Source organism: Drosophila montana, unplaced genomic scaffold (assembly GCF_035044405.1).
Source record: "Drosophila montana isolate Dmon_TW-CO22-7 unplaced genomic scaffold, ASM3504440v1 contig_1624_1, whole genome shotgun sequence".
Classification (NCBI taxonomy): domain Eukaryota; kingdom Metazoa; phylum Arthropoda; class Insecta; order Diptera; family Drosophilidae; genus Drosophila; species Drosophila montana.
The window spans coordinates 3,562,427-3,588,571 of NW_026996559.1; the positions used below are offsets into that span (position 1 = coordinate 3,562,427).

At 38.7% G+C, this 26,145-nt stretch overlaps 1 protein-coding gene and 1 long non-coding RNA gene across 4 annotated transcripts in view; both read right to left on the reverse strand.

Annotated features, from left to right (window-relative positions):
* The window catches only part of alpha-Man-Ia (alpha-Mannosidase class I a), a 73,518-nt gene that overhangs the window by 40,876 nt on the left and 6,497 nt on the right, over positions 1–26,145 (reverse strand). The window contains exon 1 of one of the 3 annotated variants that reach the window (XM_064700093.1): positions 3,256–4,250. The exons of the other annotated variants lie outside the window; for them this stretch is intronic. Within the exon in view, the coding sequence (XP_064556163.1) occupies positions 3,256–3,954 (699 nt within the window). The 5' untranslated portion in view covers positions 3,955–4,250. Of the gene's footprint in view, positions 1–3,255; positions 4,251–26,145 lie in introns of those variants that run through there. 3 annotated transcript variants of the gene reach the window in all.
* Positions 12,168–13,240, reverse strand: LOC135440757 (uncharacterized). Its single transcript, XR_010438356.1, has 3 exons — positions 12,469–13,240; positions 12,305–12,408; positions 12,168–12,219 (listed from the first exon to the last, which is right to left on the reverse strand). It is a non-coding gene; the product is annotated as an uncharacterized LOC135440757 (long non-coding RNA).

The window sequence follows — 26,145 nt, forward strand, 5'->3', positions numbered from 1 at the left end:
AAATAACTATTTCTCCAAACTGGCTGACTGACTGACTGACAAAATGATTGATTGGTGAACAGCGCACAGACTTAACCATAAGAGCTAGGAAGTTAATGCACGGAAGGACGGGTACTAAAAAATTCCACACGCAAGAGTGGAAAATTGGTGGAAAACGATTTCATGAAACATTTTGGTTGTCATCAAATCGGTTCAAGCCCCTTTTTTAAAAATTCACATTTTAAAATATTCCACCCGCATGAGTGGAAAATTGGCGGAAAATGGTTGGTTAAAATTTTTTTGCTTGACATACGATTCGCTTGAAGCTAGGTTTCATGTTTATTTTCACATTTGTGTAAAATTATTGGAGAATTTCTTTCACGTTTTTCGAAAAAATCCACCTCTTTGCGTGGAAAATGGTAGTCCAAGTGTATGGACTAATGCTCCATTTTTGTTCAATCAAATTTTTAAAACTTTTTGCATATTGTATACAAAAATTAAATTATGCATGTTTTAATAAATATGAAAAAATTCGCCCAACGGATGGAAGAAGGGCGGAAAACTAACTTATTAAATTATTTTGTTTTATCAAGCGGTCGGCTTCAAACTCGTTTTCAAAGATCTATGAAAAATTTAATTGAATACATGTATCGAATTTTTTGGAAACCTCTCAAACTACATAAAACTTGGCAATCAAAGGTTAAACTGATAGCCTATTTAAAAAAGGATTGAAGACAACTTTAAGCGGATATGAGGCACTAGATGCACCCCATTTTCCTTATGAGAATTACTTGAAAGTCGTGAAACAAAATTTGCATTAAATATTATTGCAACTCGCAATCAGACTTTTGGAACTCAAGGAATTTAATTGTGCGACTGACTTATTGAGGGCAATCTAAGTAAGGAAACGGAAGCGTTAAAATTAGTGCGCGTACATTAATAAATAACCCATCAAAAATTCATCAGTTTAATTTGTTTGTGTATCTTCTCCCTCTTGACACAACAAAAAACAACACCAACAACAACAACAACAGCAAAAGGCAGCCGCACAGCCATACGTTAAAACAAAAATTCAAGTAATTAATTTCACACGGAATAAGTTTGCAAAGTTAATTGGCTTAGCGTTGGCTTTTGACTGACTGCCTGCCCGGCTGACAGTCGGATCGGTTAGAGGGGTCGCGGGGGGTTGAGCAAAGGCAACAGTACGGTTCGCAGCGTTAAGCTTTTTCACATTAAACATTCAACAAAATGCACTCGCTCTTCGCCTCGCCTCGCCTAGCCTCGCGCCTGTCGCCTCTCTTGCTGCACTTAACTTTGCATTTGCAATTGCATTGGCAGCAGCAAAAGCTTCAGTCTGAACTTTGCCATAGCGCCAACAAAGAGCAGCAGAGAGCAGAGGGAGAGAGAGAGAGAGGTAGAGAGAGCGAGATGGTTGGATAGAGAGATGCAACTTTCTCGAAGCAATCGCATTAGTAGCTTTGGAAAAATTTGCGATTTAAGAGAGATTTTGTGGTCGTGCAACTAGAATGCAATTGACGTTTGTTTTGTTTTTCTTTTTTTTTTTTTTTTTTTTTTGCTATTTTTTTTCCCATTTACTTTTTGCCAAGTGTCATTAAAACTATGTTAATTATTGTAATCAGCCACAAAGATGAGGAGAGCGAGAACGAGAGCTAGGGAGGCTCGTATATCATTTATAGAGAGTTAATTTATTTTTGCTGTTGATTTTGTAATTGACAGCATGAATTGCGCTGTGCAAAACTTTTTAGTAGAACGATTCCAGTGAACTGGTTCTCTGGCGGTGTGCGGTGGGCGGAGCGTGAACCGTTTGAGAATTACATAGCTGTTCTCGATCAGCGATCGGTTCAAAGCACTTGCAAAACCGTTTGCATTTGTTTTCAACTTTTATTTTATTCACTAATAAATATGCAATGCATATATAAATAATAACTCGGTATTTGTTTAGTTCATTGAGTTGTTACACAAAAATACGCAAGAAAATATGCTCACGAAGATTAAATACTTTTTTGACGGGACGATGTTTTTATTGCAACCTAATTTTCTGATTTTCCTATGCGAACTTCATATATGAGAAACCGTAATGGGTAACTCAGGTCAAGTTTCCTAAATCTCTTAACTTTTTACTGACCTTAATTTCGCAAAAATTTGAGCAGCATTGTATAATTTGTGATCAGTTGATTTGGTCAAGATATAGCTCATTTTATAATATTTCTTATATCATTTATCTTGACCAAAATAGTTTTTTTTAAAAGGAAGCTTGATTTCCGAAATATTTTTTTAATTGTTTTTGCTATAATGAGTTAATTCAAACAAGAACTGAATAATAAAGTAATTTCTGCTATGGTCAATTCTAATATCATCCGATTTGGCTAAACAGAAGCTCGCCTAGAATGCATATATATATGTATATATAAATGTTCCAAGAGAATGTTGATTTTTATAAGGAAACACTCCCTAAGATATCTAAGGGTTAATACTTACACAAAGAATATTATCTATGCACCGGGAAGATCTTAGGGGATGTGTCCTTATAAAAATCAACATTCTGTTGTAATATTTATTGTTTTTCATGCATGAGGGAAATTAAAATCTCAATATTTGCTTTCAAGAATCAAGTGTAGCAAGTAACACAGGGAATATTGGATAACTTCCAATGACGGACTTGGTGTCTATCCACAGGAACTCCAAAAAACCGAATGTATACTCGCGACAAAATAAATATTTTTTATTTTTGAACACTGTGAACAGAGTATTGCGCAGTCGGTTGCATCCGACTGTAACGTTCTAGTTTTTCGGCTCGAATTTCAGCTCAGTTAAGTTTTGTCACGACTATTTAACAAATAAAACGATTAGATACAACAAGTCGGCTGAAACTTTGCTAACTTGTTTAAGAACTGCCGTTTTGTGCCGTTACTCTATAATAACTGTACATTAGCTAAGCCATAAATAATTTTAATGCTTATATGCAGCTGTAAATAGTTGCTTATAGAATATGGTTCTGTTGTTTATCGCGTTCGCTTCTGCTGTTGTTGTTGTTGTTGACATGACAATGCATTGGTGATGATTAGCGAAGCAACAACAACAACAGCTATAACAACGACAAACAACAATATCGCGAGTCAAACAAAGGGCGCATCAGAAAATTGAAAATTAAAATTGCCGGCAAAATCAACGAACAATGCTAAATGGAAGCTATAGATAGTAAATCTTCCCATCGGAGGGGGCGTGCCGTGTGGCGGAGGCGGACTTTGACTTTACCTGTTTGACATGTGCACGGCGCTCAAATTGAATCCCCGCTGGATTATGATCGGCAATGCCCAAGACGAGAGTCGTGCCAGCTGTTGATGTTGTTGTTGTTATTGTGGGTCTCATTGTTGTTGTTGCTGCTGTAGTTGTAGTTGTTGTTGCTGTAGTCGGTGTCTGTGTTGTAGCTGGCGCTGCTGCTGGCAGAGATATGGAATCAACATTGCCCTCCATGAGCGCATCCGCCGCCTGCAGCATATGCGGCATGGGCATTAAGCCGGCGGCGCCACCAGCCGTGGAGCCACTGTCCTTGATGTTGCCGCTGCTGCTGCCCCCGCTGTTGCTTCGTAAACCGATCTCGATAACAATCTTGTTGGCCTGCGCCGACTGCTGGTGGGGCTGCGCTGTCGCTAGGAAGCGCTGTAGATTCTTTGGATGCGTAGCCGCTGATATGTAGTTCAGATCGCTTTTGGACATATGATGCTGCTGCAATGTCGAGTATTGCTGCTCAACGAGCGCGGCGCGTGTTTGGGCAGCCTGATGGCCGCCATTGGCAGCCGCCGAGTCGCTGGCGACCTTTTCGCGCAATTTGACGATATTCGATATGTTTATGCTGTTGGTTAGGGTAATGCCTGTAATGCAGACCAGCACGATGGTCAGCAAGACGCCGCAGATGACTAACGTGGGCATGCGGAAACATTTTCGGTTACACATTTTGTCTGAGCACACACTCTGTAGCTATAATTGAAGTTTATCGTTTATCGATTGGCTGTTATCGTAATTGTTATCGCCGAAAACACATGCGATATGTGTCTGGTTATTTCAAGTTAAGCACAGGTTTTTTTCTTTTGTCTTTTGTTATTCGCACTTTGGCCCCGTCGCCTGCGATCGTATTTGGCTTGACTCGGCTCGGCTGGGGCTTGACTTTGGTTTTAAGTTCGCTTCGCTTTGATTCGCTTTCGCTCTCTGCCGCCCGCGGTCGTCAACGTCTGCTGCGTTGCGCTGCTGAAACTCGAATGCAACTGCAGCGGCGCTGCTGAACTCTGCGCATTGCTTTGACACCGTTTCGCTCTTTGCTGCTCTAGAGTGCGCGCTCTCTTACTCTCGCTCTCTATTGCGATAGCTTCAGCTGCTGCACGTTCACCTTGGCGCCGGCGCTGCTGCTGCTGCCGGTGGCGTTGGCGTTAGCGGCACAGCCGTCGCAGCTGCGCGCTGCGCCAAGTAAGCTTGCATGACGTTACTGTTGTTGTTGCTGTTGTTCTTCTTGTTGTTGTTGCCTTTTTCTGCTTGTTGTTGTTTTAGATTATATTTAGCTGTTGGTATTGTTATTGTCTTTGTAATTAGTTCGTTTATGCTTTGCACAGCGGCGCATTGGTTTTTCTTTGTGTGTTCGGTTTTATTGTTTTATTTTAGTTGCGTCTCCTGCCAAAGGCAGCAAACAAAGCGAAATGCGCAAAAAGTAAGGTAATAAATTAAACATACATAAAAAGACCCCAAAAAGAAGGAGCCAAAATATCGTTTGGCTTGCTGACTGCGTTTCGGGGTGTGCCAAGAAATGAGCGGGCCAAAGGAATTCAAATTATTGTTCGAAGAACATTTAAATGCCCTGCCATAAAAAGCTCTCATCTGAAAATAGCCCAATTCAGCTTTAAGCACTGTGTACACCAAGCTCAAGTCAATCGTACATACATATATCAAGCATATTACATGCAAACTAATTAATCAGTGAATACACACTAATTAAAGTGCCGTTAGTATGTTGCATTGAAAATGTAATCCGTTAATTCCCGAAACGCGCAGTTGCCGCACATACTTCAAGCTGGGCCGCGCAGTTGATTTCCAAAATAAAAGTAATCAACTCATGAGTAGTCGACTGGCAGGTACCCTATATGAGTCAAATCTGTTTCTTTCTAACCCAAATACAAAAGTAAAGCTGTTTCTATTGACTGATCAAACTGTTAACGCTGATAAGCTGTAAATTTCACAGTTGTTTTCTTTTGTGATTAGTCCTTGAGATGACAGTAGCACTTCAAGGCTAAGTTTCTCCGATCGATATACAAGTTTTTGTAGAAAAATATGTCCCCCTTTAGAGTGGAAAATGAGTAGAAAACAAAATTGCAGATACGCTCTTAATCCGGATCAAAACCGGATAAGACCATCTCATCGGAAACTAATTCTTTAATTTTACCTTTATCTTGGGTAAAATGAACGTTTTGTAATATCTAATTGAAATAATAGTTTTACATGTGAAAAACTACATGACCATCAATTGTTTCTTGTTTGGGTATAGGGTATACAAGCACACAAGCCATGTTTGACCACTATTGAAGGGCTCTTTCTTTCAAATTAATTAAACAACGAAGACGCAGCTTCATTAATTGAAATAAATAGAAAAATTGGAGATTGCGACACAAGCCGGACGAGTAGAACGTGAGAAAACTGGGTGAAGTGGGTGCGTGTATGGAATGGGGTAGAAGGGGGGCGGGTTAACGGGGAAGCTGAGGGAGCAACGTTTTTATTGCTCGTCGATGTCGTTCGCTCGAAAATATTTCGCCTAGTCAACAGGCGTTAATATTCAATTAAGCGAAATTCTTTGCGTTATGTGTGTGTGTGTGTGCGTATGTGTGTGTGTGTATGCGTGCGAGTATGCCTGTGTTGTGGTTGGAATGATACATTCGTGCGTGTGGAAGCGTGTCAAAGCTCTCGCATGCCGCTCAATTAAATCCCCAAGTATGCCCCAACCACAAATATTGCCGAAAGCCACATGAATCCAACTTCAATTCCACAACTGAGGCTCTCGGGCGGAGAGAAGAAGAAAGCCCAAGCGCGTGTGCTGATCCCATGAAAATAATATGAACGCTGAGCCAGAACAAAAGACTGAAGAAGGTGAAGGTCACGGATTTGAAAAAGTTGGATAAATGGTATTACGTTTATACAACAGCAGCAAGTTGATAGGACGACACGCCAAAAAAATAAGAAAAAGTTATTACTTATTTTCAAGAACTTATTCCAAAAAAAAAGTTTATTTTCCAGACACAATAATCACGCGAACAATGTAATATAATGCATATTATCTCAGCAGAGGTTGTTTAATAACATAGCGAAAAAAACTGATATCCTCGACCAGAACAGGATGCTTTCATGGATTTCCTCTTTAAATGAACCCCTCAACATTTTTAAATTATATAGAAGCAATAATAAAGAAATAAACATTTTCATTTAAAATTTTAACTGTCAGAAATTCCACAAACCAGTTTTAGTGCTTGTGTTTATCGTAGAAGAGAGCACCTGTCAAAATGTCAGCATGCTAGCACTTGTCATTAAAGCTGTCAGGACCAACTCTTATATATATAAATGCACACTGTCTTACCATATATATATAATAAATATACACAGTTTGTTCTTTATATACATATATATATATATATATATATATAAGCGTCGTCTCAAAGAAATTCACAGCCCAGTGTGGAAATTGGATGAAAAACTGTTGCACAAAAAATGCTTTTGTTGTCGATACGAATCTGTCCGTTTTATCTGTCCAAGACACACATTTCGCCACATTACAATATTATTTTTAACTGCTATTTGTAAATGCGACCGTTTAAGCACACGTAGAAGACAAAGAGCTTTGAGTTTAAGTACTTTTAAGAAGCATTTAATTCATTTTCTGATTATTCTTATACATATATATGCATGTATATATGTACTTAGGCAAATACTTATGCGCATCTGAACCATTTAATTTGACAATGCATGATAGAACTGAAAGGCTCTCAGATTGAAGCACATACATATATCATCATATCAGGCCCTCCCGTTAAACGTGCTGCGACGACTGAGACTCGGCTTTGTGCGGCAGGCATGAAAGCTGCGCTCGACTTTAAAGTAATTATTTTCAACAGCTTTTCGCTGGCGCAGCTCAAGGCGACAGACCAGCAAACAGATTGCATTACAAGACATAAATTCCAAGCAACCACGAGATGCCCATCCGCTGGCGCTGCTGATTTGACAACAGCAAGCACAAAAGTAGAAGAATAAGTTGTTGTGCATTTAAGCTGAGGCAGTGTGTATGTATGTATGTGTGTGTGTGCGGCAGCTTTATTAAATTAGCGCAAGTAAATTGCAATTTTGCATAGCACACTTTTCTGCGTCCGCCATTCGATGGTCACGCCGCAGCAATTTCTCAGCGAAATACCCAAAGGACACTTCGAAGCCTTCAGTTAAATTACTTCAGTAAAAGTTGTATTAAGCTAATAATATTATCACTAATTTATAGACCATTTATAATTTTGATTAAAGCCAGATTTATTTCCCTGCTAATGAACTAAACACGGCATGTTATCAAATAAAATTAATCAAAAAAAGATATTTGTTTAACAAAACAAGTTGAAATCTATCTCATGTATTTAAGGAACTCTTAGGCATATATCGTCCCTTTAGATCAAACTACTAAATATCTATATAAAATATTTACGAAAAACTTTCCTAACTCTATCAAAAGTGAAAAGTTCTTTCAGTAAAGCAACAAGTTGAAAGTGATTTATCAACAAAACCAATTTAGCTTATAATTTGAAATTTTATTTTGAAACTTTTTCTTTTTACTAACGTTATTTTTTATTTTAACTTGGTGGGCTTCCGAGTGCAAAAGAAAATGTTCCTTTCATTGCTGAAGATACAAAAGATAATCAAACAAAGGAACCCCACACTCCAGGCTGATACAAATGTGCCCTTTGGCAAAGGCAAACACAAAACGTGGCTCAGCTTTCGTGTTTGGCCGACGACTGTCATCAGGGCTGACATATCACAAGCACGTTAGATTATTATTAATTATTTAATAATTAACTAACTGATGTCTTTTTCATTAGCAGCAACAAAGCAAACAGATGAGCTACAACAACTAGACGCAAACCAAGTTTGTCAATAAATATTTATAAATCCTGTCCGCAAGTAAATGTCGTTAATTATACGAAGTGAGCAGCAGCCAGTGCTAAAAAGAATGAAACAACAATTTCAACATTGAGAACTTTATATTCGCAATTTCTTGCTCAGTGAATTCTAATTTACGACCTGGAAATTTCATATCTTTAATTCGGAACACATTAATTCGGAGTTTTATTATTCAATTCAATTCAAATGTATTTTCAAATCTTACTTTAAGCAATTCAAACGTTAAGATAACAATATCATCTGGCGAGCTTTATTCGGTTTTTTTGCCATTGACTTTCACATTCCATCTACGCTTGCAAAGGGAATCTTAATTTACTGGCACAATACTCTTAAAACGCACATAAGGAGACATAGCTAACCAGATAAATTATATATATTCTTGATCAGTATCATAAGTCGATATGATAAAGCAATGTTCGTCTGTCTGTATTTATGCAAACTAGTCTCTCTGTTTTATAGCTATCGACAGGAAACTTTCCAAAGGTTCGGTAACTATGTTTAAGTCGGCTGAATCGGATAATCGGTTCTTCTATGATAAACTATTTCAGGATATCCCGAACAGACTCATCTACATTCCACTATATCCTGTCATGCATATCTGTTTCAAATCTGGCTGATTTAGCATATGACTCATATAGAAACAACATAGGCACACAATCACATTCAAACTATTGAGAAATTAACAATTTTATATCAGGTTGAAGGTGCTACCAAATTGTGTTGCTTTAATTAAGAGCCAGGAATCCAAATTAATACAAGCCCAACACGAAGTACCGGAAAGGATGCTTTGCAATGCACACTTATTAAATAAACTAATAGCTAAATCATTGTTTATATTAAATATCTCAAAAGGAGTTCAGCCTTTCAAGAAATACCTAGAATCTGCAAGCTATTTGAGTCCATATAGAAATAGACGAGACAATATTTATGCAGGGCAATTTTCTTGACATTTTGTTCCTATTCGTGCTAGGCGTATTGACAACATCTGAAGCCTCATTATAATTATTATGCTGTGTGGATGCCGCAGCTCTCGAGAAACTGTGTCAGCCGCCTAAGATTGCGGCCAAGTGCAACACCCAAAGAGCTTTTGCCAGAGGCAACGTGAAGCTCCACTAATTAGAGCTACGTTTTAAGCATAAGGCTATTTCCATAGCTGTGTTTATGTTGCGTTGGCTTCAGAGAAATTCGAAGCCCTGATATAAAGTGGCATTTGTATTCGCATTTGGATTCTCGAGCAGGGACTGCAAATAGCCAAGGACGTGTCGTGAGTGTGCAGCCTTGGATGTAAATCAGCGCACCAAAAATGGGAAACATCTGCTAAACACAAGCCAAAAGCGGCCCTAAGCCTAAACGGAACTGATGCAGCCGCTACAGACGAGGCCAAAATGAAATGCCAACGAATATCCACTGCCAAAATGCAAAATGGCAAAATAATGCGTTCAGGCGGCAGCAGCAGCAGCAGCTACTGCAAAATGAAACACATGGAACGTGATAAAGATGGCAAAAAAAAAAAAAAAAAAAAAAAACTAGTAAGAGTTCTTTAAGGGTCTTGATAATGTAAGACCCAATTTTCTTCTCTCCTTTTTCCCTGTTTAAGTGCCAGTTAAAAATAAAATCTAAGGCAACCTCTTTAAAAGTTAACTGACAAATTTGACACGTAGTTAGAGAATAAACATTAAAACAGATTTTCCCAAAATGTACTGCTGCGTTCCAGTTTCTGGGCCTTGATAACCCAATTTACATAGTCGTAACTGCCAGCTAGGCATAGAAGCGCATTGGTCCCTGCTAAAGTGCCTGCTAAAAATAAAATCTAAGGCAACCTCTTTAAAAGTTAACTGACAAATTTGACATGTGGCTAGGAGGAAAGGAAAAAACAATAAAGACATCAAAAAGATTTTCCAAAAAGCTGCTGCTGTGTCCCAGTTTCTATGCCGTGATAACGTAAGACCCAATTTACGTAGACGTAACAGCCAGTTGGGCATAGAAGAGCTCTCGTCTCTGTTAAAGTGCAATCTAAAGCTACCGCTTTTAAGTAAAACTGACAAATTTGACTTAAGGTCGCAGGAAGAAAAACCAACTATAAAAACATCAAAATAATTTTTGTAAAAGCTACTGCTTTGATCCTCTTTCTAGGTCAAAATATATATAAAGCAGCCCCGTTAAAGTAGAACTGACAAATTTGACATGTGAAAAGCAGAGAAAAGTAAAGTAATTACCCTACATATACTGCTTTAGTTTTTAAGAGATCTGGCTTCTAAGCCAAAATCGTTAAAAGCATAGTTAAGCGCTTAATGCTATTGAAATCTGAAGAATAGCGATATCTTCGATAAGCAGAAATAACGGCTATCCGTGGGATATAGTTATCTGATCAAACCCTTAATTGTTCAACCTTAAGCCTGACTGGGAGATAGCCTATTACCCGAGAGATCTTGTCTTGGAGACAACCTAGACTCAGTGAGTGCAGCTAACGATATAATTTAACTAGAGATTGCTTGAGTAATCGAAACCTCTATATCCAAAGAGTGTCTAACTTGCAGATACCCTAAAACCAGAGAAAAATACTATTCATAGCGTGTCTGATTTTGAGATATCAAAACAGTATTACAATAGAAGATATTCTGTATCTATAAAAACTTTAATTAGAGATACCCTAGAAGCAGTTAGTGCCTAACCCGAAGATATAATTTACCCAGACTTCGCTTGAATAGTAAAAAGCCCCTATATTTAAACTGTGTTCAACTGGCCGATACCCTGTAACCAGAGAAATTTCCTAAACATATTGCATGCATGACTTTGAGATATCATAAACACAGGGATTCACATACTATAAGATATACAGGGAATATTGACTATGATATACCCTATAAGCAGTGAGTGCATAAGCAAAAGATATAACTTAACCAGAGATTGCTTGAGTTGTGGAAACCCCTATAAACAAAGAGTGTTAAATCAACTATATATATATTCTATATACATTACGATATCCTTTACACATTAAGTATTTGACTTAGAAATAACGCATACCCTAACATTCATTAGGTGCATTTGCTAAACACATGCAGAATTAATTCAATACATATCAAGTTTCGTGAGAAGAATATACATATATATTTCCTTTTCGCACATAGTTTAGCATATAGGGTATACAATGACACATAGACTCGTTGCTCTGCCATGTTGACAGCTGCTTATGCGGTCGAGTTTGAGGTGCATACGCTTCGCTTGAGGGGACATTCTGTTGCCTTGCATTGCGTATACGTAACGTGCGCACATTCAGTGCGGTCGGTGTAAATACAAAACAAAAGAACATTTAATGCGACAGGGAGCTGTAGCTGTGCAGCTAGCAGCTAACAGCTAGCTGGCAGTCAGCAGTCTATTGCAGCACTTTGAATTATTAAAACTGCACCAAAGCAGGGCAGCACAGCACGAAACAATAAAAAGCTATAGGAACAGCACAGGCAACAATTACAACAACGAGAAGAAGAAGAAGAAGAAGAAGTGGAAAGACCCAAACTCAAGTAAGGTTTGTGCATGTTCTTCTGTCATGTGTCCTGCATTCAATTGTCCTGCTGTGCTGCAGCTGTTCTGCTGCCCTGCTGTGCTGCGCATTTGGTTTGCTCTGCATTAGCAAATACGATATTTTGTTCAACCTAATTCGGCTTCGACAGCCACCTCCCAACTATCCAACCATCCAACCATCCAACTATTCAACTATCCAGTGCAGTTGCAGGCCTTGCACAAAGGTCAAAGTTGGCAACAAAAGATGTGCGTCGATGTTGGTCCAATCAAAATCGATATAAAACCAAAATAAAGCGCAGCGCTTAATTAGTCACTGTCAAGGTCAAAGCACATTGGCAACCGTTAAAAGCAGCAAAATAAAACAAATTAAATATTTAGAGAAAAAAAGACAGGAGTGCTCTAGTCGAGAGTGCCCAACTATGAGTTATCCTGTACCCAGCATCGAGCAGCAGTTGACTTCCTTTTCACTTACACTCCTGCACTTGTCCTTCTTCTTCTCTCAGTAACATCCTACGAATGCATGGAATATGCATTTTTCATAGCATAAATATGTCATCAAAGTTTTTGTGTAGGTATATCTAGATCTAGACTTTACCTGCATAAAGGACATTTTTAATAATGGTGAGAGCTGGGGAGCTCGGCGCCTGCTTTAGGAGAACCTTACTTCCAAATATTGCTTAATCGATTCGTTTTTTGATGCTGATTGAGAATGGATATGCTTTAAGGTATTGGAGAAACTTTCTTCCAACTATTACATACATTTGGCAAAAACCAGTATACCCCGTGATACACATTTGAAAAGGGCTCAGTTCATATAAAATTGATAAAAATTATCCGCTGTAAGTGTGGCCGGCATTTAAAGTAGACAGTTGAGTCTCAGCTCCGAGCGGGCAAAGTGCCAGACATGTCTGACAAGCCTTTCAGTCCATGTATCTGCCTTGTCCGTTCCGCTGAGTCTCGCTCTCACTCTTAACCCTTTGAGTGTCACATTTGCATATTTTTGTTCTGGGCACTGTAGCCTACCTATGGACTGCAACGTACCCCTGCCGAAACACGAGTAAACCATGTCTTGTATGCAACATCATGCACAGCATATTGCGCAACAAATCGAGGTACATTCAAATAAAACACCATAACTGAACTGCTTGTAAGGTTTAATAGCAGCAAGAGCCCAAAGAAAACAGGAGATAATATGGAATTGTGTTTGTTAACGGTATGGCAAGTTTGGCAATTCAATATTTCACTATATGTCCTGTGTTTACACAGCACAGCAAAGACTGAAAGGATGTTGTTTGCCGTGGCTTTGCCATACTTCCATTTGCTGCTGGGTATTTGGCGACTGTCAAACGGATACCGAAGCAAAATCGCATTAAACGTTAACACGGAGAGGAAAACGAAGAAGCGTTACAGCTTGTGGGCAATACATGCTCGATGTTTGCGAACATATATACTATATAGGTACAGGTGCAGCAGCTATATATACTGTGCATGTATTTCTATTCATAAACGCCTTCACCTGTACGGGTGTTTTTTTTTTTTACCCATATCCGCACAAGTGGCAAAGATTTGGATAGATATTGATTCAAGGAAATGAATGCATGACCACCAGTTAGGTGATAAGCAAATGTTGCAGCTTACCGTGTTTATGGGCAGACTGTTGGAGCGAAAGGTGAAAGTGTATATCTAGCCAATTTTCATTAGGCGCATCCTACGTTACAGTCGGTAAAGCGTAGAGCAAACTTTATTGTGTAATATTTATAGAAATAAGCATAAGTAAAATAAGTTAATATGAATTTGAATGTACAATTTTAAAATGAAGCAAAAGCCAAGACAAGTACAATTTACTTTTTTCGAGGGTTCCAATAATTTATCTTTCGAACGGAAGCCAATTAATTTATGAAAATATGATACGAAGGATTTGGTATTCCTTAAATATATACCTTAAATCTAATATCATGTTAAATCTTTAAACATATCGACTCAAGGGAGCCACGTTTGTCGCTCTCCGAGCTAATGACAACACGAGGCTTTAGAAAATTTCACCTACAAGCGTGGAAAATTTGTGAAAAGGGACTACACAGAATTCATTGTATATGATCTGACCGACTTAAAGTTCATTTTCAACAATCTAGGCAATAACTTATTTTAATATGGAATATGGAATATAATATAATATTGGAATATGATTGTAAAGAAGAGAATTTTAATACAAAACTTATCGATTTTAATCGGATCAGCTAAAAAAACGCAAAAATAAAGTTAAAAATGTTCTTTATCAAGTCGCGAACAAAACTCAATTAAATTTATTTAAAATTTTGATTTAAATTTGATTTTGTTTGGCATACAAATATTGTGTTTCCAGTACATTTCGCTTGACATGGCTGCCCATCTCTCGCCATTTATCCCTTTTGGATGACTCGAGTAAAAGGATTTGTTACAGGCTGCAACTGGCAGGCCAAAACCAGGCATCAGTTTGTTGCACCAACTGATGGCAAGGGACAGCTGCGAGAGCAGCCACCACAAAATAGAATAAAATAGAACTTGGCAATTAAAATGCACCCAGATACGTATTGCCAAAAAAGCATTCAAGAAAATAGACCAAAAGTCTGGCCAAAAAGTCAGCGAATGATTTTTACAACTTGTTGTCCGCTGCAGTAAAAAAATAAATAAGCGAATTGCATGACAAACAGCAAAGGACAATAAAATTAGCAAGGCAGCAAGTGTTCCCGACCACGGGATACCCTGCTTATGAAGAAAATAAACAGTATCTGTTCCCTTTTCAAGTTTTGTCGTGTTAGTATATACAGACTAGATCGACTCAGCTTGTCGTCCTGATCAGACGTTGGATCGCAGCTGTTTCCCTCTTTTTTTTTGCACAAAACCATAACACCCTTTTTAGCAATCACTGGGTACAGGGTATATAAAAACAGAAACACACAAAAATTGTAACAGAAGTTGGCAGGCTGCAGCGAAAATAATAAAATGTAATAAAATAAAACGAAACGAAAACCAGGTAAAAAATTTATTAAAAACACAGAAAAAAGACTGATATTGTGCGCTGATAAATTGTCGAGGCTGGTTTCCTTTTTCATATCCTTACAGGGTCTATTATATTTTCGCCACGAAATGTGTAACAAATTTGTCATTTTTGACTGAAACACAACATAACTTGGCAAAAACGAACGTTTCTATGCTCCTGAAAGCTACAATTTATTAATTTAACATAGAGTTGCCCTCGGCCTTAAATTGAACTGCATTGTTTGAAAACGCACCACTGATTTATGTCTGTAAGGGAATTTAATCTTCGGCACGCCTAAGATATCTGCTTTCTTGCTTGTTTTTCCTTTATTGTTGACCCAATTTTTATTGCATACTTTGAGGCGGAGCGGCAAGAATTATGACCGGGTGACAAAAAGGCGTGGAAAGCGCAATGAATTATTAATAACGTAACCAAAGTCGCAGTCGCACTCGCAGAAACTGGCCGAGCTGCGGGCAGAACCCACCAAATTGAAAGTCAATAAAATGCAAAAGGCTTCTAAGGTAAACCACACGAAAACCGAAGCAGGCCAAACCAAAAAACTACAATAAATGTAAATTTGTGTTGACATCAAATCAGACGTGTCAAACTTAGTCCCGAGCACGGAAACACGTGGCTAGGAGCAGGCCACGTGGCCACATATACTCCTCCTCAGTCGATGAATGGTTTTTATTACGTGTCTTTTTATTTTGCAACCAGGTCAATGGCAGACAGCAGTCGGCAGTTGGGGACACATGTGCGTATATAAATGGGTTGTCTTCAAAATTCCAGCGAAAGCAATTTAAAAATATATATATATATATATATAAATGTACACGTAAGACAAACGTTAGCCATTTGTATTGTGGGCCTTATAGACTGCAAGAATGCCTGCTTAACGATTTTTTATTATTTTTTTTCGGAAGGAACTTATTTAGCCTCGTTTGAAATGGGCGCATTCTTATAGAGAGCCATGCACATCAGCAGCTTAAGAGAAAATATATATTAGCCATAATAATGAGGGTTTGAAGTGTTTACAATACAATTCTATTAATAAGCATAACGGTCATTCTGTCGAGCTCCGACGTGGATTGAGTAAGCTTAAGCGGCAGCCGTTTAAATAGAAATTATAGAGAAAATATATGTATATATATTAGCCACAATAATGAGGGTGAAGCCAGTGCTTCAAGAGTTTACGTAACGTGATTATATAAACATTATTTCTGGAATCTGAATTTCTATCTTTTTTAAAGAATTTATATACGTTTAAAAAACATTTAATTAAAATTCATATATTTTACAGATATATTAATATCGTATTCATTATTTTCAAAATTTTTTGGATAAAATGCATAATGTTGTGGGGCACACTCACTAAAGAGAGGTCAGCAGTTTTGGAGGAAAAGTCCGTCAATTTGGCAGGTAGTCTACTCATGTCTTTGTATAAAGACCCTGCCAAAGAAATTTCGATCACAGCCATGCGCAACCTCGATATTATCTAAAGTCACAGTTTAAATGACACTGATTTGGGTTTACAGTCTTAAAGTCACAAAGGCAATAACCAAAAAGTCTTCTCTTTGGCTTAACAGTTTGGCTTTAAGGCTAACTAGATTGTACCTAGAGTATAGCGAAGCCGACCAAAATATTCTTACTTCTTTTAAGCTGATTCTGATTAAATGATTTGATTAAATTACTTATTCCAAATCAGTTATTTCATGCATCAATAAATGCATTAGAGATTGATTTCTCTACCATCAAAGAGATAACAGAAAAGTCTCTCAAGAAATATATATATAAATTATTTCCATATAAATTTTGCCAATATTAATAAAATACTAAAAATATCGATTTGAAATTAGTTGTTTAATGCAATGAATCAGACTGATTTTTTTACCATCAATTTTATCAATCTCTATATATAAAACTGTTTGTCCTGACTGACTGACTGACTGACTGACTGATTGGTGATCAACGCACAGCCCAAACCGTAAGAGCTAGGAAGCTGAAAATTTCACTGTAGTTACCTTATGTGATGTAGGTGCACGTTAAGACGGGGTTTCGGGAAATTCCACTCGCAAGTGTGGAAAAATCGCGAAAAACGTTTGTATGTAACTTTTTTGTTTACCATCCGATCGGCCCCAAACTTATTTTCAAAGATCTTTGTTCAAATTCATTTGAGGGGTGTTTCGCACTTTTCGGAAAACCCATTCCTCCTTGGTGGAAATGGAGGTCAAAGATTTGGTGGGTAACGTCTCGCTCTCAAATTCATTTCCAGTGATCTATATGAAAAATCATTTGAGACGTGTTTCTCACTTTTCGCAGAATTCAAACTTCTTCGGGGGGAATGCGATTTAAAGATTTTTTGGGTGGCGTTTTAAGTTGTGTCCGATTTGCTTCAAACTTATTTTTAAAGCTCTTCATAACAACTTAATAAGTACGTATTTCAGCGATTTGGAAAATTCCACCCGCAACAGTGGTAAATTGGCGGAAAAAGGTTGTATGAAAGTTTTTTGTTTACCATCCGATCGGCCCCAAATTCATATTTAAAGATCTATGTTTAAATTCATTTAAGGGGTGTTTCACACTTTTTGAAAAATCCGTTCCTCCTTGGTGGAAATGGAGGTCAAAGATTTGGTGGGTGACGTTTCGCACTCAAATTCATTTCCAGAGATCTATTAGAAAAATCATTTGAGACGTGTTTCACACTTTTCGCAGAATTCAAACTTCTTCGTGGGGAATGCGATTTAAAGATTTTTTGTGCGAAGTTTTAAGTTGTGTCCGATTTGCTTCAAACTTATTTTCAAAGCTCTCAATAAGAACTTAATGAATACGTATTTCGACGATTTGGAAAATTCCACCCGCAAGAGTGGTAAATTGGCGGAAAACGGTTGTATCAAAGTTTTTTGTTTACCATCCGATCGGCCCCAAACTAATTTTCAAAGATCTATATTCAAATTCATTTGAGGGGTGTTTCACACTTTTTGAAAAATCCATCCCTCCTTGGTGCAAGATTTGGTGGATGACGTTTTGTGTTCAAATTTATTTCCAAAGATCTATAACAAAATCATTAGAGACGTGTTTCACATTTCTCGCAAAATCTAAACTCCTTCGGTGGAAAATGCATTTTTTAGATTTTTTGGTGAATTTTAAGAGTTTTCCGATTTGCATAAAAGTTGTTTGATTCCCGTCCGATCAGTTTTGCAATCATTTTTAAAGCTTTTTTGATTTTATAACATACGTGCCACGGGCAAGGCCGGGTTATACCCGCTAGTACTTTATAATTCAGTCAAGGAGATATCAAAATAGGTTCTCAAAAAAATATATATAAAAATTACTGCAATTTAAATGAATCTAATTTTAATCAAAATACTAAAAGTATCGATTCCAAATCAGGGCCAGCTTACCATCAAAAAAGAATCGAATTTTTCCAATTTAATTTAGGCTAAATTTACCTTTTAAATATATCGATTTAAAAACAATGTCAGTTCGAAAGATATCGATAACGATATGCCAACAAATTAATGTATATAAATTTTGCGAATTAAAATGCAACATAATTTCATCAAAAGTATTGATTCCTAACCATCAAAACATCAAAAGGATATCGAAAAAGTAACAACAATCCAATTTAATTCAATTAATTAGCTACATTATGAATTGGGCACCCAAACGGCAATCGAAATTGATCTCAAACACTATCAAAAACATAACAAACCGACCCCGGTTTGTAATGTTGTTCATGTCGGTGTCGGTGTCGGTGTTGATTTTGGTGTTTGTGTTGTTGTTGCTGATAGCGCACGTAGAGATACTAAGCAGACGAGGCCTGCATTTGTTGCATGCCACCATCAAGTGGATGTGACGCGGCATGGACCACCAGCAGCAACAACAACAACAACAACAACGGCAACGGCAACAACATCAACATCCCGCCATCGGCTTAGCCTGGCTTACTTCCAGCGCTTAAGTGCACTTGAGTTGCCTGTGAACACACACGCGCCTCTAAGCGCGAGCTGTGGGCGTAACCACAGAGGGACGAGACTGGTTTTGGAATGGCAGACATGATACGCTTTTTTTTTTGTGTGTGTGCTACGCTCAACAGGATGCGGCAAGGGATGTGTATTCGCTGCGAGGCCGTAAGGCTGTTTGTTTCCGCTTTTCAACTTTGGCTCTACTTTAGAGCTTTGGTTTCAGCTTCAAATTCAGCATCAGCATCAACCTGCAGCAGCAGCAGCAGGCAGTTCGAGGCATCTGTATTTATTATTATGTATTTATTATGCTGCTCAAATGAAATATGACGCACTGTTTTTTACTGTGTGTGCTTATCCATGTGCAGTTCATGTGTATATGTGTGTGTGTGTGTGTGTGTGTGTGTGTGTGCGAGTCTGTGTTTATTTGAATTTAGTAAAATGTAAGCCCTTGAATCTAACACACCTACGCACATGTACAAAAGTTGTCTATGCCACCGATTTTTACGTGCAAATTTGTACGTTTTTTTCAGATTTCTTTTTTACTGTTTTGTATACCCTGTACCCTTTTTTAATATGGTTAAAAGGGGCATGCAAATGCTGTGCAAGTCTATGTAACAGGCAAGAATGAGGAGAGGCAGAGTATCAATACATATTTGAATGTTATCTTTAATCGCTAAAAATCTTATAAAGATTTGGCATCGAACAGTCTCGAGTTCGGAACTGCAATTTATATTGCAACTAAGAAACGAACCTAAAACCAAAAAAGGTGTCTAATAAATAGTAGAACCGAAAACTGGCTGAAAATAAAAAAGATTAAGGTAGCTGCAGCAACAAGGCACAAAAACCTTTGACCCAAACATTGCGCTTATCTAGCCATTTGTTATAGATGCCAATTTTGGGTAGAGCTCAATGCAAGCCCACCAACTTCTATGAAAATACGATAAAATGACATTGTTTTAATAACATTTTGTAAATATACGAAAAACCTTACTTTGAAGCAAAGCCAGGATTCAAAGATAGGAAAGACCTGCTTCCTAAGCCGAACTTAAAGGCAGAAAGCTGGTTCGAAGCGTGCATCAACACACCGACAATATTTGCCCGCAATCTACGCAGAGTTCTTCAGAATGTATTTTTTCTCGTTTAGAGGCTATGTCCTACCGTATCCAACACTAAGTACAGGGTATATCCTAGTTGAGCTCTCTCGAACACGCTTTTTTATATAATTTTTTTCTTGTATATTTAAAACAAAATTTGTGTGGGGCATTTTGCTAGCATACTGTGCGCGAATATGAATTTTGTTGATAGCTCGGTTTGTGTCCCCGGGGGGAATCATGGCAGTGCAGGCAAGTTGCACTTATATTTCATATAATGCTAGCACGATTTCTTTTATTCGTGATTTTTGCTTGTATTTACTTATGCGCATTATATTTGATTTTTCAAATTATTATTTATTTATTTAAGCTAGCAAGGACTTTGTATGCATTAATGAGTCTCTGATGTTGGCTCTCAAAACGAATTGTGGCATATTTGCATTGAAAAAGAGAAAAACAAGGTCTAGGGGCTGCAGAACATAGAGAACTTTGCACAGAACTTTTCGCAGAACACAAGATTTGTATTTCTATAATAGTTTCTGATATTGATAAGTGAATCGCCAAATTCACCCAAACATTACACGGCCTAAAGATACTCAAGGTAATGCGATCAGCTGCTGCGTATAATAAAGATAAAAATGTTACAAATGCCTATATATATTAAAAACTTTTAAGCTTAAGATTCTATCAAGTAGTTACTAATATTTATGTTCCACTTAATTGGATGAACATGTTGAACATTGTCGACTCGACAACTGGGCACACTTTTCTAATTGCTTTTGTCATTCACTCAATAAAATGTTAACACTGAGAATAAACAAGTAACAAGAACAAAAATAAGAAAAAAAACAACACAGACACAAGACACAAGTAAAACGGAAGTAAGGACTGCCCAACATGGCGTCATCAACACATTGCACATCCGTTTCCGCCCGCAGACAGCGGCAGCCATGCAACCTGCACGGCCAACCACAATTAATACCAGCCAAACAATGGAGCCCGCATTGGCAACGCGCAGCGTCGGGCTGAAGCACAATGCTCCTCAGCGCATTGTTATTGTTTATTTACGCGCTTCAAGCCGGCCGAGTCGCCTCGAGTGGCGGCATTAAGACGATGCACAGACCAGGGCGGTTAATGAACGCGTTAACAGCGGAAAGTCTGTCCGGGGATTTCCTGGTTTCTGATTCTTGCTGCACAACGCTTTCTGTTTCAGTTACAGCCGTTCATATTTGGTTCAGGTGCGAAGCAGGAAGCTGCTGATGCTGCAGGTAGCCTTGAACGCAACACGGGCGCAGACAACGCCAATAACAACGACAACGACAACGTCGACGATAGTTGCGAAAAGTTGCCCGATTGACATCGAGACGCGCGCGCGTGCGAATGTTGCGTGGAGTTGACGCTTTCAGTGCAGACGAGACATTAAACGCGCCAGAGCAAAACATCAACACAAGAAGCCAGCGAAGCAAACAGACGGACCGGCCATACGGCCATACAGCCGTACAGCCAGGCAGCCAGGCGGCCAAACGGCGCCATTTGGGGCCAACGCTGGACGCCGAACAGCTTCAGCCGAGCGCCGTTCGGTTCGGAGCCGAGCGGCCTTCGTGTCGAAACGTATTGAGTCGAGAGGCGAGTCGCAACGAGTTGCTGTTTGTCGAATGGGAAACAAGCTACGCGTGCATACCGCAGCTCGAATACCCTATGAAGCAGCAACAAAGATGTGGAAAGAATTATTTTAATTATATAATACAGCTCAAATGCCCCAAAAGGCAGCTAAATAATACATCATTTGAAATACTTAAATATACCTTTTTAAAATAGCTTTCAATGGAATTTAGTTGCTTAACGCACATATCTGTGGCGTAAAATTACAAAATTGTTGTAAACATAATTTTTGTATATTATAGGCATATAAATAATGTGTGGGTCGAACATTTTTTCAAAATTACATTTTATAAATATTAGTTTTAATATAAATTTAAATGTATATTTAGTAACATTTTTTTCAAATTCTTCTATTACAAACAAACCAATTCAACTAAAACAATATTCCGATAATTATATAAAAATCAAGCAATTTGAGTTAAGAATAAAACTTTTAAAATAAGTTAGCTGCAATGTATTTTACTGTATTATGCTGTAAATAAATAATTTTGAATTGTTTTCTCTAGCTGTCGAATATTTGATATGAACGCATCCAATCAGTTAACATAGTCGATATACCCGTGAAAATTGCCTTTGAGCTTTCCCCCAAACCCTCAAATTAAGTTGGCTGCGCGCGAGTATTTGGCGCCAAAAAAATATGCGCTTGTTAAAGCTGCCGCAACAAGCTTTTTTCTATAGCTTTCAGGTTGCCTGCGTTGCCGACGATGCGACGGAATGATTTGGCATTGGAACGGGCTAATGTTCCATCAATGCAGAAGCTTCTTGCTCAGTTGCCTCGTCGCCGTACTTCGGAGCGGTTGACTCAGCTTAGCTGACGGCTGGCTGTGCAGCTGTGCGTGGGATTGAATCCCACTGTCTGTGGGCTTTGTGACTGAGGGGGATTGCATGTCTGCGATTTGAGCGGCAGCCGGGAAAAGGTCATATGGCATGTGGAAGACGGCAAGCGGCAAACGGCGTGGGCGCATACCCAAGGGTTAGACGCCACTTGGGGTTATTTGCAATACAAATTAGTGTGGTTAAGCCTCGCCTCCACATAGACATGGAAACCAACACACAAGCCAATCTAGCGATCAGTTAAGATTTCAATCATCAGATGTTCTCAACATGAAATGAAACGCTTACATATATGACAATAGAATACAACCTTTACCCTATAAAATAGAATATTATTAAGGATAAGCATATATCTCGTGCATCTCAAGTTTTTCTAAACTATTCTTGCCTTTGTTTTTTCTTAAACTGCATAAAAATTTTGCTGAGACGATGATCGGTTTAATTTGTATAGAAAGCTTTTTGAATGTAATTCTGAAGCCGACAACTTAAAGCCCCAGTTTGTATCCATTTTTTTTTCGAAATCGAATGGATACCTTTCCAAATAGATCTTTGAAAATCCGTACAGCTAGATCAAAAGTAAAAAAGTTTTATGCAATAGTTTTTCACACGTTTTCCACCCTCGTATGTGGAATTTGTTTAAAATCCATTGTTCTATTGTTCAGTTTTACTCGTAGCTCTATTATGCAGCGATCTATCAGTTGGCACAAAAACAAATATACCTATACACATATATTCATCTACATCTACATCTATACATTTGCATCCATTTCTGATTCCATGGCTTTCAAAGAAACTCTCTTCAACAATTGAGCTTTGTAAACTCTTCTAATTTACATTTGTAATACATATATATGTGGATGTATACAAATACACATCTACTTACAATGCAATTGTTTGTGGCAAGTCGTGTTTGAATGATGTTGCTGCTGGTTATTGACACACATCGCCTGACAACGCCGGACAGTCTATGTTGTTGCTATTGTTGCTGTTTCTAGGTCTATTTATACACTTGTGGAGGGTACTATAATATTATCGCGCGTTATGTAACGCTTGGAAAACTATATCATAAAGTTGTTATCAAAATAGCTTGACTAAACTTGGCATTTACGAGTTTTACCAAGCACCCCGCGTATGAGCCAAATGTCATTATATCAACATCGGACTACTATATCAATAGGAAGAATCATGATATCTCCAGCAAACTCAGCAATCTGCCGCCATCTGTCTAAAGGGTATTTAATCTTCGGCGTGCAGTCATCAAACTTCTTTTTTATTTGTTTGTATTTATCTGCATGCATGGCACGAATAGCACACGAAATTGTTGAGCGCTATTTGTGAAAGCCAAACCCGCCGCTCGCACTTGGCCAATTAAATGTCACCAACAGCCCAAAGCAGACAACAATTCTCATTGAGCCCAATGCTGCACGTGCGTGTGTGTTTGTGTAAATGTACGCAATGACTAAATTAACTTTGGATAGCCCACAAATCGGGAAAGGGCGACCACGATGAGTCGCAGAAATAGCAACTGGGATGACAACAAAAAATCACCATTGGCCCCACCAAATCCCTGATTAGTTATTGAATAAAGCCCAGTGAACCCCAAAAAAATACTATTCAGGCTGCTTAACTTTGGGCTAGTTGACGTGAGCAGTTACAACTTCGCTTTATCGACTAGGAAATACCCTGTTTATACATATGCTTAGTGGCACAGTCATCTATCAGCTAAACCTTACCCCTGCGCGGCGATATGGGCTCCAAGTCTATGGTATAGCCGCAAAAACAAACCTGTACAAAGTTCGCATCATTCAGGCCAAGAATTTGGGAAAAATGTCTGCAGCTGAATGACCAATAATAGGCGACGTTGTCAACGGACAAGCTGCGAGCTACCTAGCTAAGCTTCACATTCATCCTAATGACCTGGCAAGCAACCTGCTAAGGAAGCAGAGACTATGAAGACTTAAAAGAACCTACCCATAAGATCTAGTCGATCGATGCCTTTAGTGTCAGCATGCAGGTCCTCAGCCAAACAAACTAGAACCTAGACTAGTCTAAGCAACAACCTGTACATATCTAACTAACTAAACTAAGCTACTTTCAACCAAAACTATTGTTAAACTATTAACCCTCCGATCCTCTCTCTGCTAAAAGTTGCTAGATAACAGGAAATAAATAAATTAAAGTCGGGAGCATTTTATGCTCAAGTTGGCTTGAAATGGTCGTTAAACTTGTAATGGGCAGCTAAAATTACGGATGATAGTTCTACCACAAATCGCTTAATTATATGTTGTGTTCATTTGAGTGTTGTTTTTTTTATTTATTTGAAAGTTTCGTTGACCTATCTGCTGATGAGGTGGGGAAACAGAGTGCAAAGTACTTGTAGCTGACCAATTTTAAAATTGATGTTTTTGGATCGAATTTCACATTAAAATGAATATTGCAGTCAATAAAAAATATTTGTATATACATAACTCGTCATCTAGCGGATCAAATTACTATATAAATACAGAGCTGCTCTAAACGATCAATAATATTCGATAGAAACAATCTCGTTAAGCAGGCCTCTGACCGAGTCTGGATTGATGGATTGCTCCAGAAAATCAAGATGAGTCTTCCCGCCCCCTTCTTTCTACTTCTGCGCTCTTATCTAATGGAGCGAAAGTTTGAAGTCAAAGTTAGAGCAGCAATCTCTCCTGCCCGCAAAATGAAGGCGGGTGTCCCCCAAGGCAGCGTACTGGGCCCCTTTCTCTACAACTTGTACACGGCAGACATCCCCACTCCGGATGAACTACACGAGTTTGCCACCCCAGGCAAATACTTGATGGCTACATTTGCCGATGACGTGGCAATATTTTACTCAGCCCACTGCGAGTACGAAGCCACTGACGGTGCCCAGGAATACATTCACTTGCTTGAGAGCTGGACACGCAGGTGGAACATCAAGCTCAATGCCTCCAAATGCCAGGCGGTCAACTACACACTGAGGCGTGGCAAGGCTCCAGCAGTCTGGATAGACGGTAGCCCCCTCCACCCTGGCAGAAGCGCCAGGTATCTTGGAATTGTACTGGATAAGAGGCTTAGTTTTCGGGCGCACATCGACGGCCTTCTTAAGCAGTGCCGCTATAAGATGGCCAAGGCCAACTGGCTACTAAACCCCAACAGCCCATTGCCACTTCGCTGCAAACGGGCAGTCTACAACGTCGTGGTGGCACCAACTTGGAGATACGGTATTCAGGTTTGGGGCATCGCATCTCGGACAAATCGAAGACGGATTCAGACACTCCAAAACTTGGCCTTGCGCCGAATTACGGGTGCTGACTGGTACGTCAGAAATTCTACCTTGCACAGAGACCTCAAAATGGAGACCATAGACAGCCAAGTCGGAGCATTCGCCAGCCGGTACAGCGAACGCTTGCAGCGACACTGCAGCCGGGTAGCAAGAGACCTCGCTGGGAGGTGTGTAATCAGGAGGCTCAAGAGAAGATCGTTCAAGGACCTCCTCCAACCACGACATAGGAGACGCCCCAGAGTCCCCCGACTACCTACGTGACGATGCAGCCTTACTCAAAAAGCCGCCTTTGACGTTTGTCCACGATAAAGCCTGAGGACCCAACCAGGCTTGGCGTAATATCACCTAAGCCAACTGTGTTGTAATAAAAATGTATGCTATTTTTGATTCAATACAATAAAAAAACAAAAAAAAAAAAAAAAAAAAGAAACAATCTGTACACAGGTAATTGCATACCCTTGCCGAGGGTATTTTAGTTTTGTCGTGAGTTATGTGATAAACGTACTTATTATAATTATTATAATTTTAGTCAATAAAAAAAGCACAAATTAACCTTTAAATTTTATATTGCAATTTGTA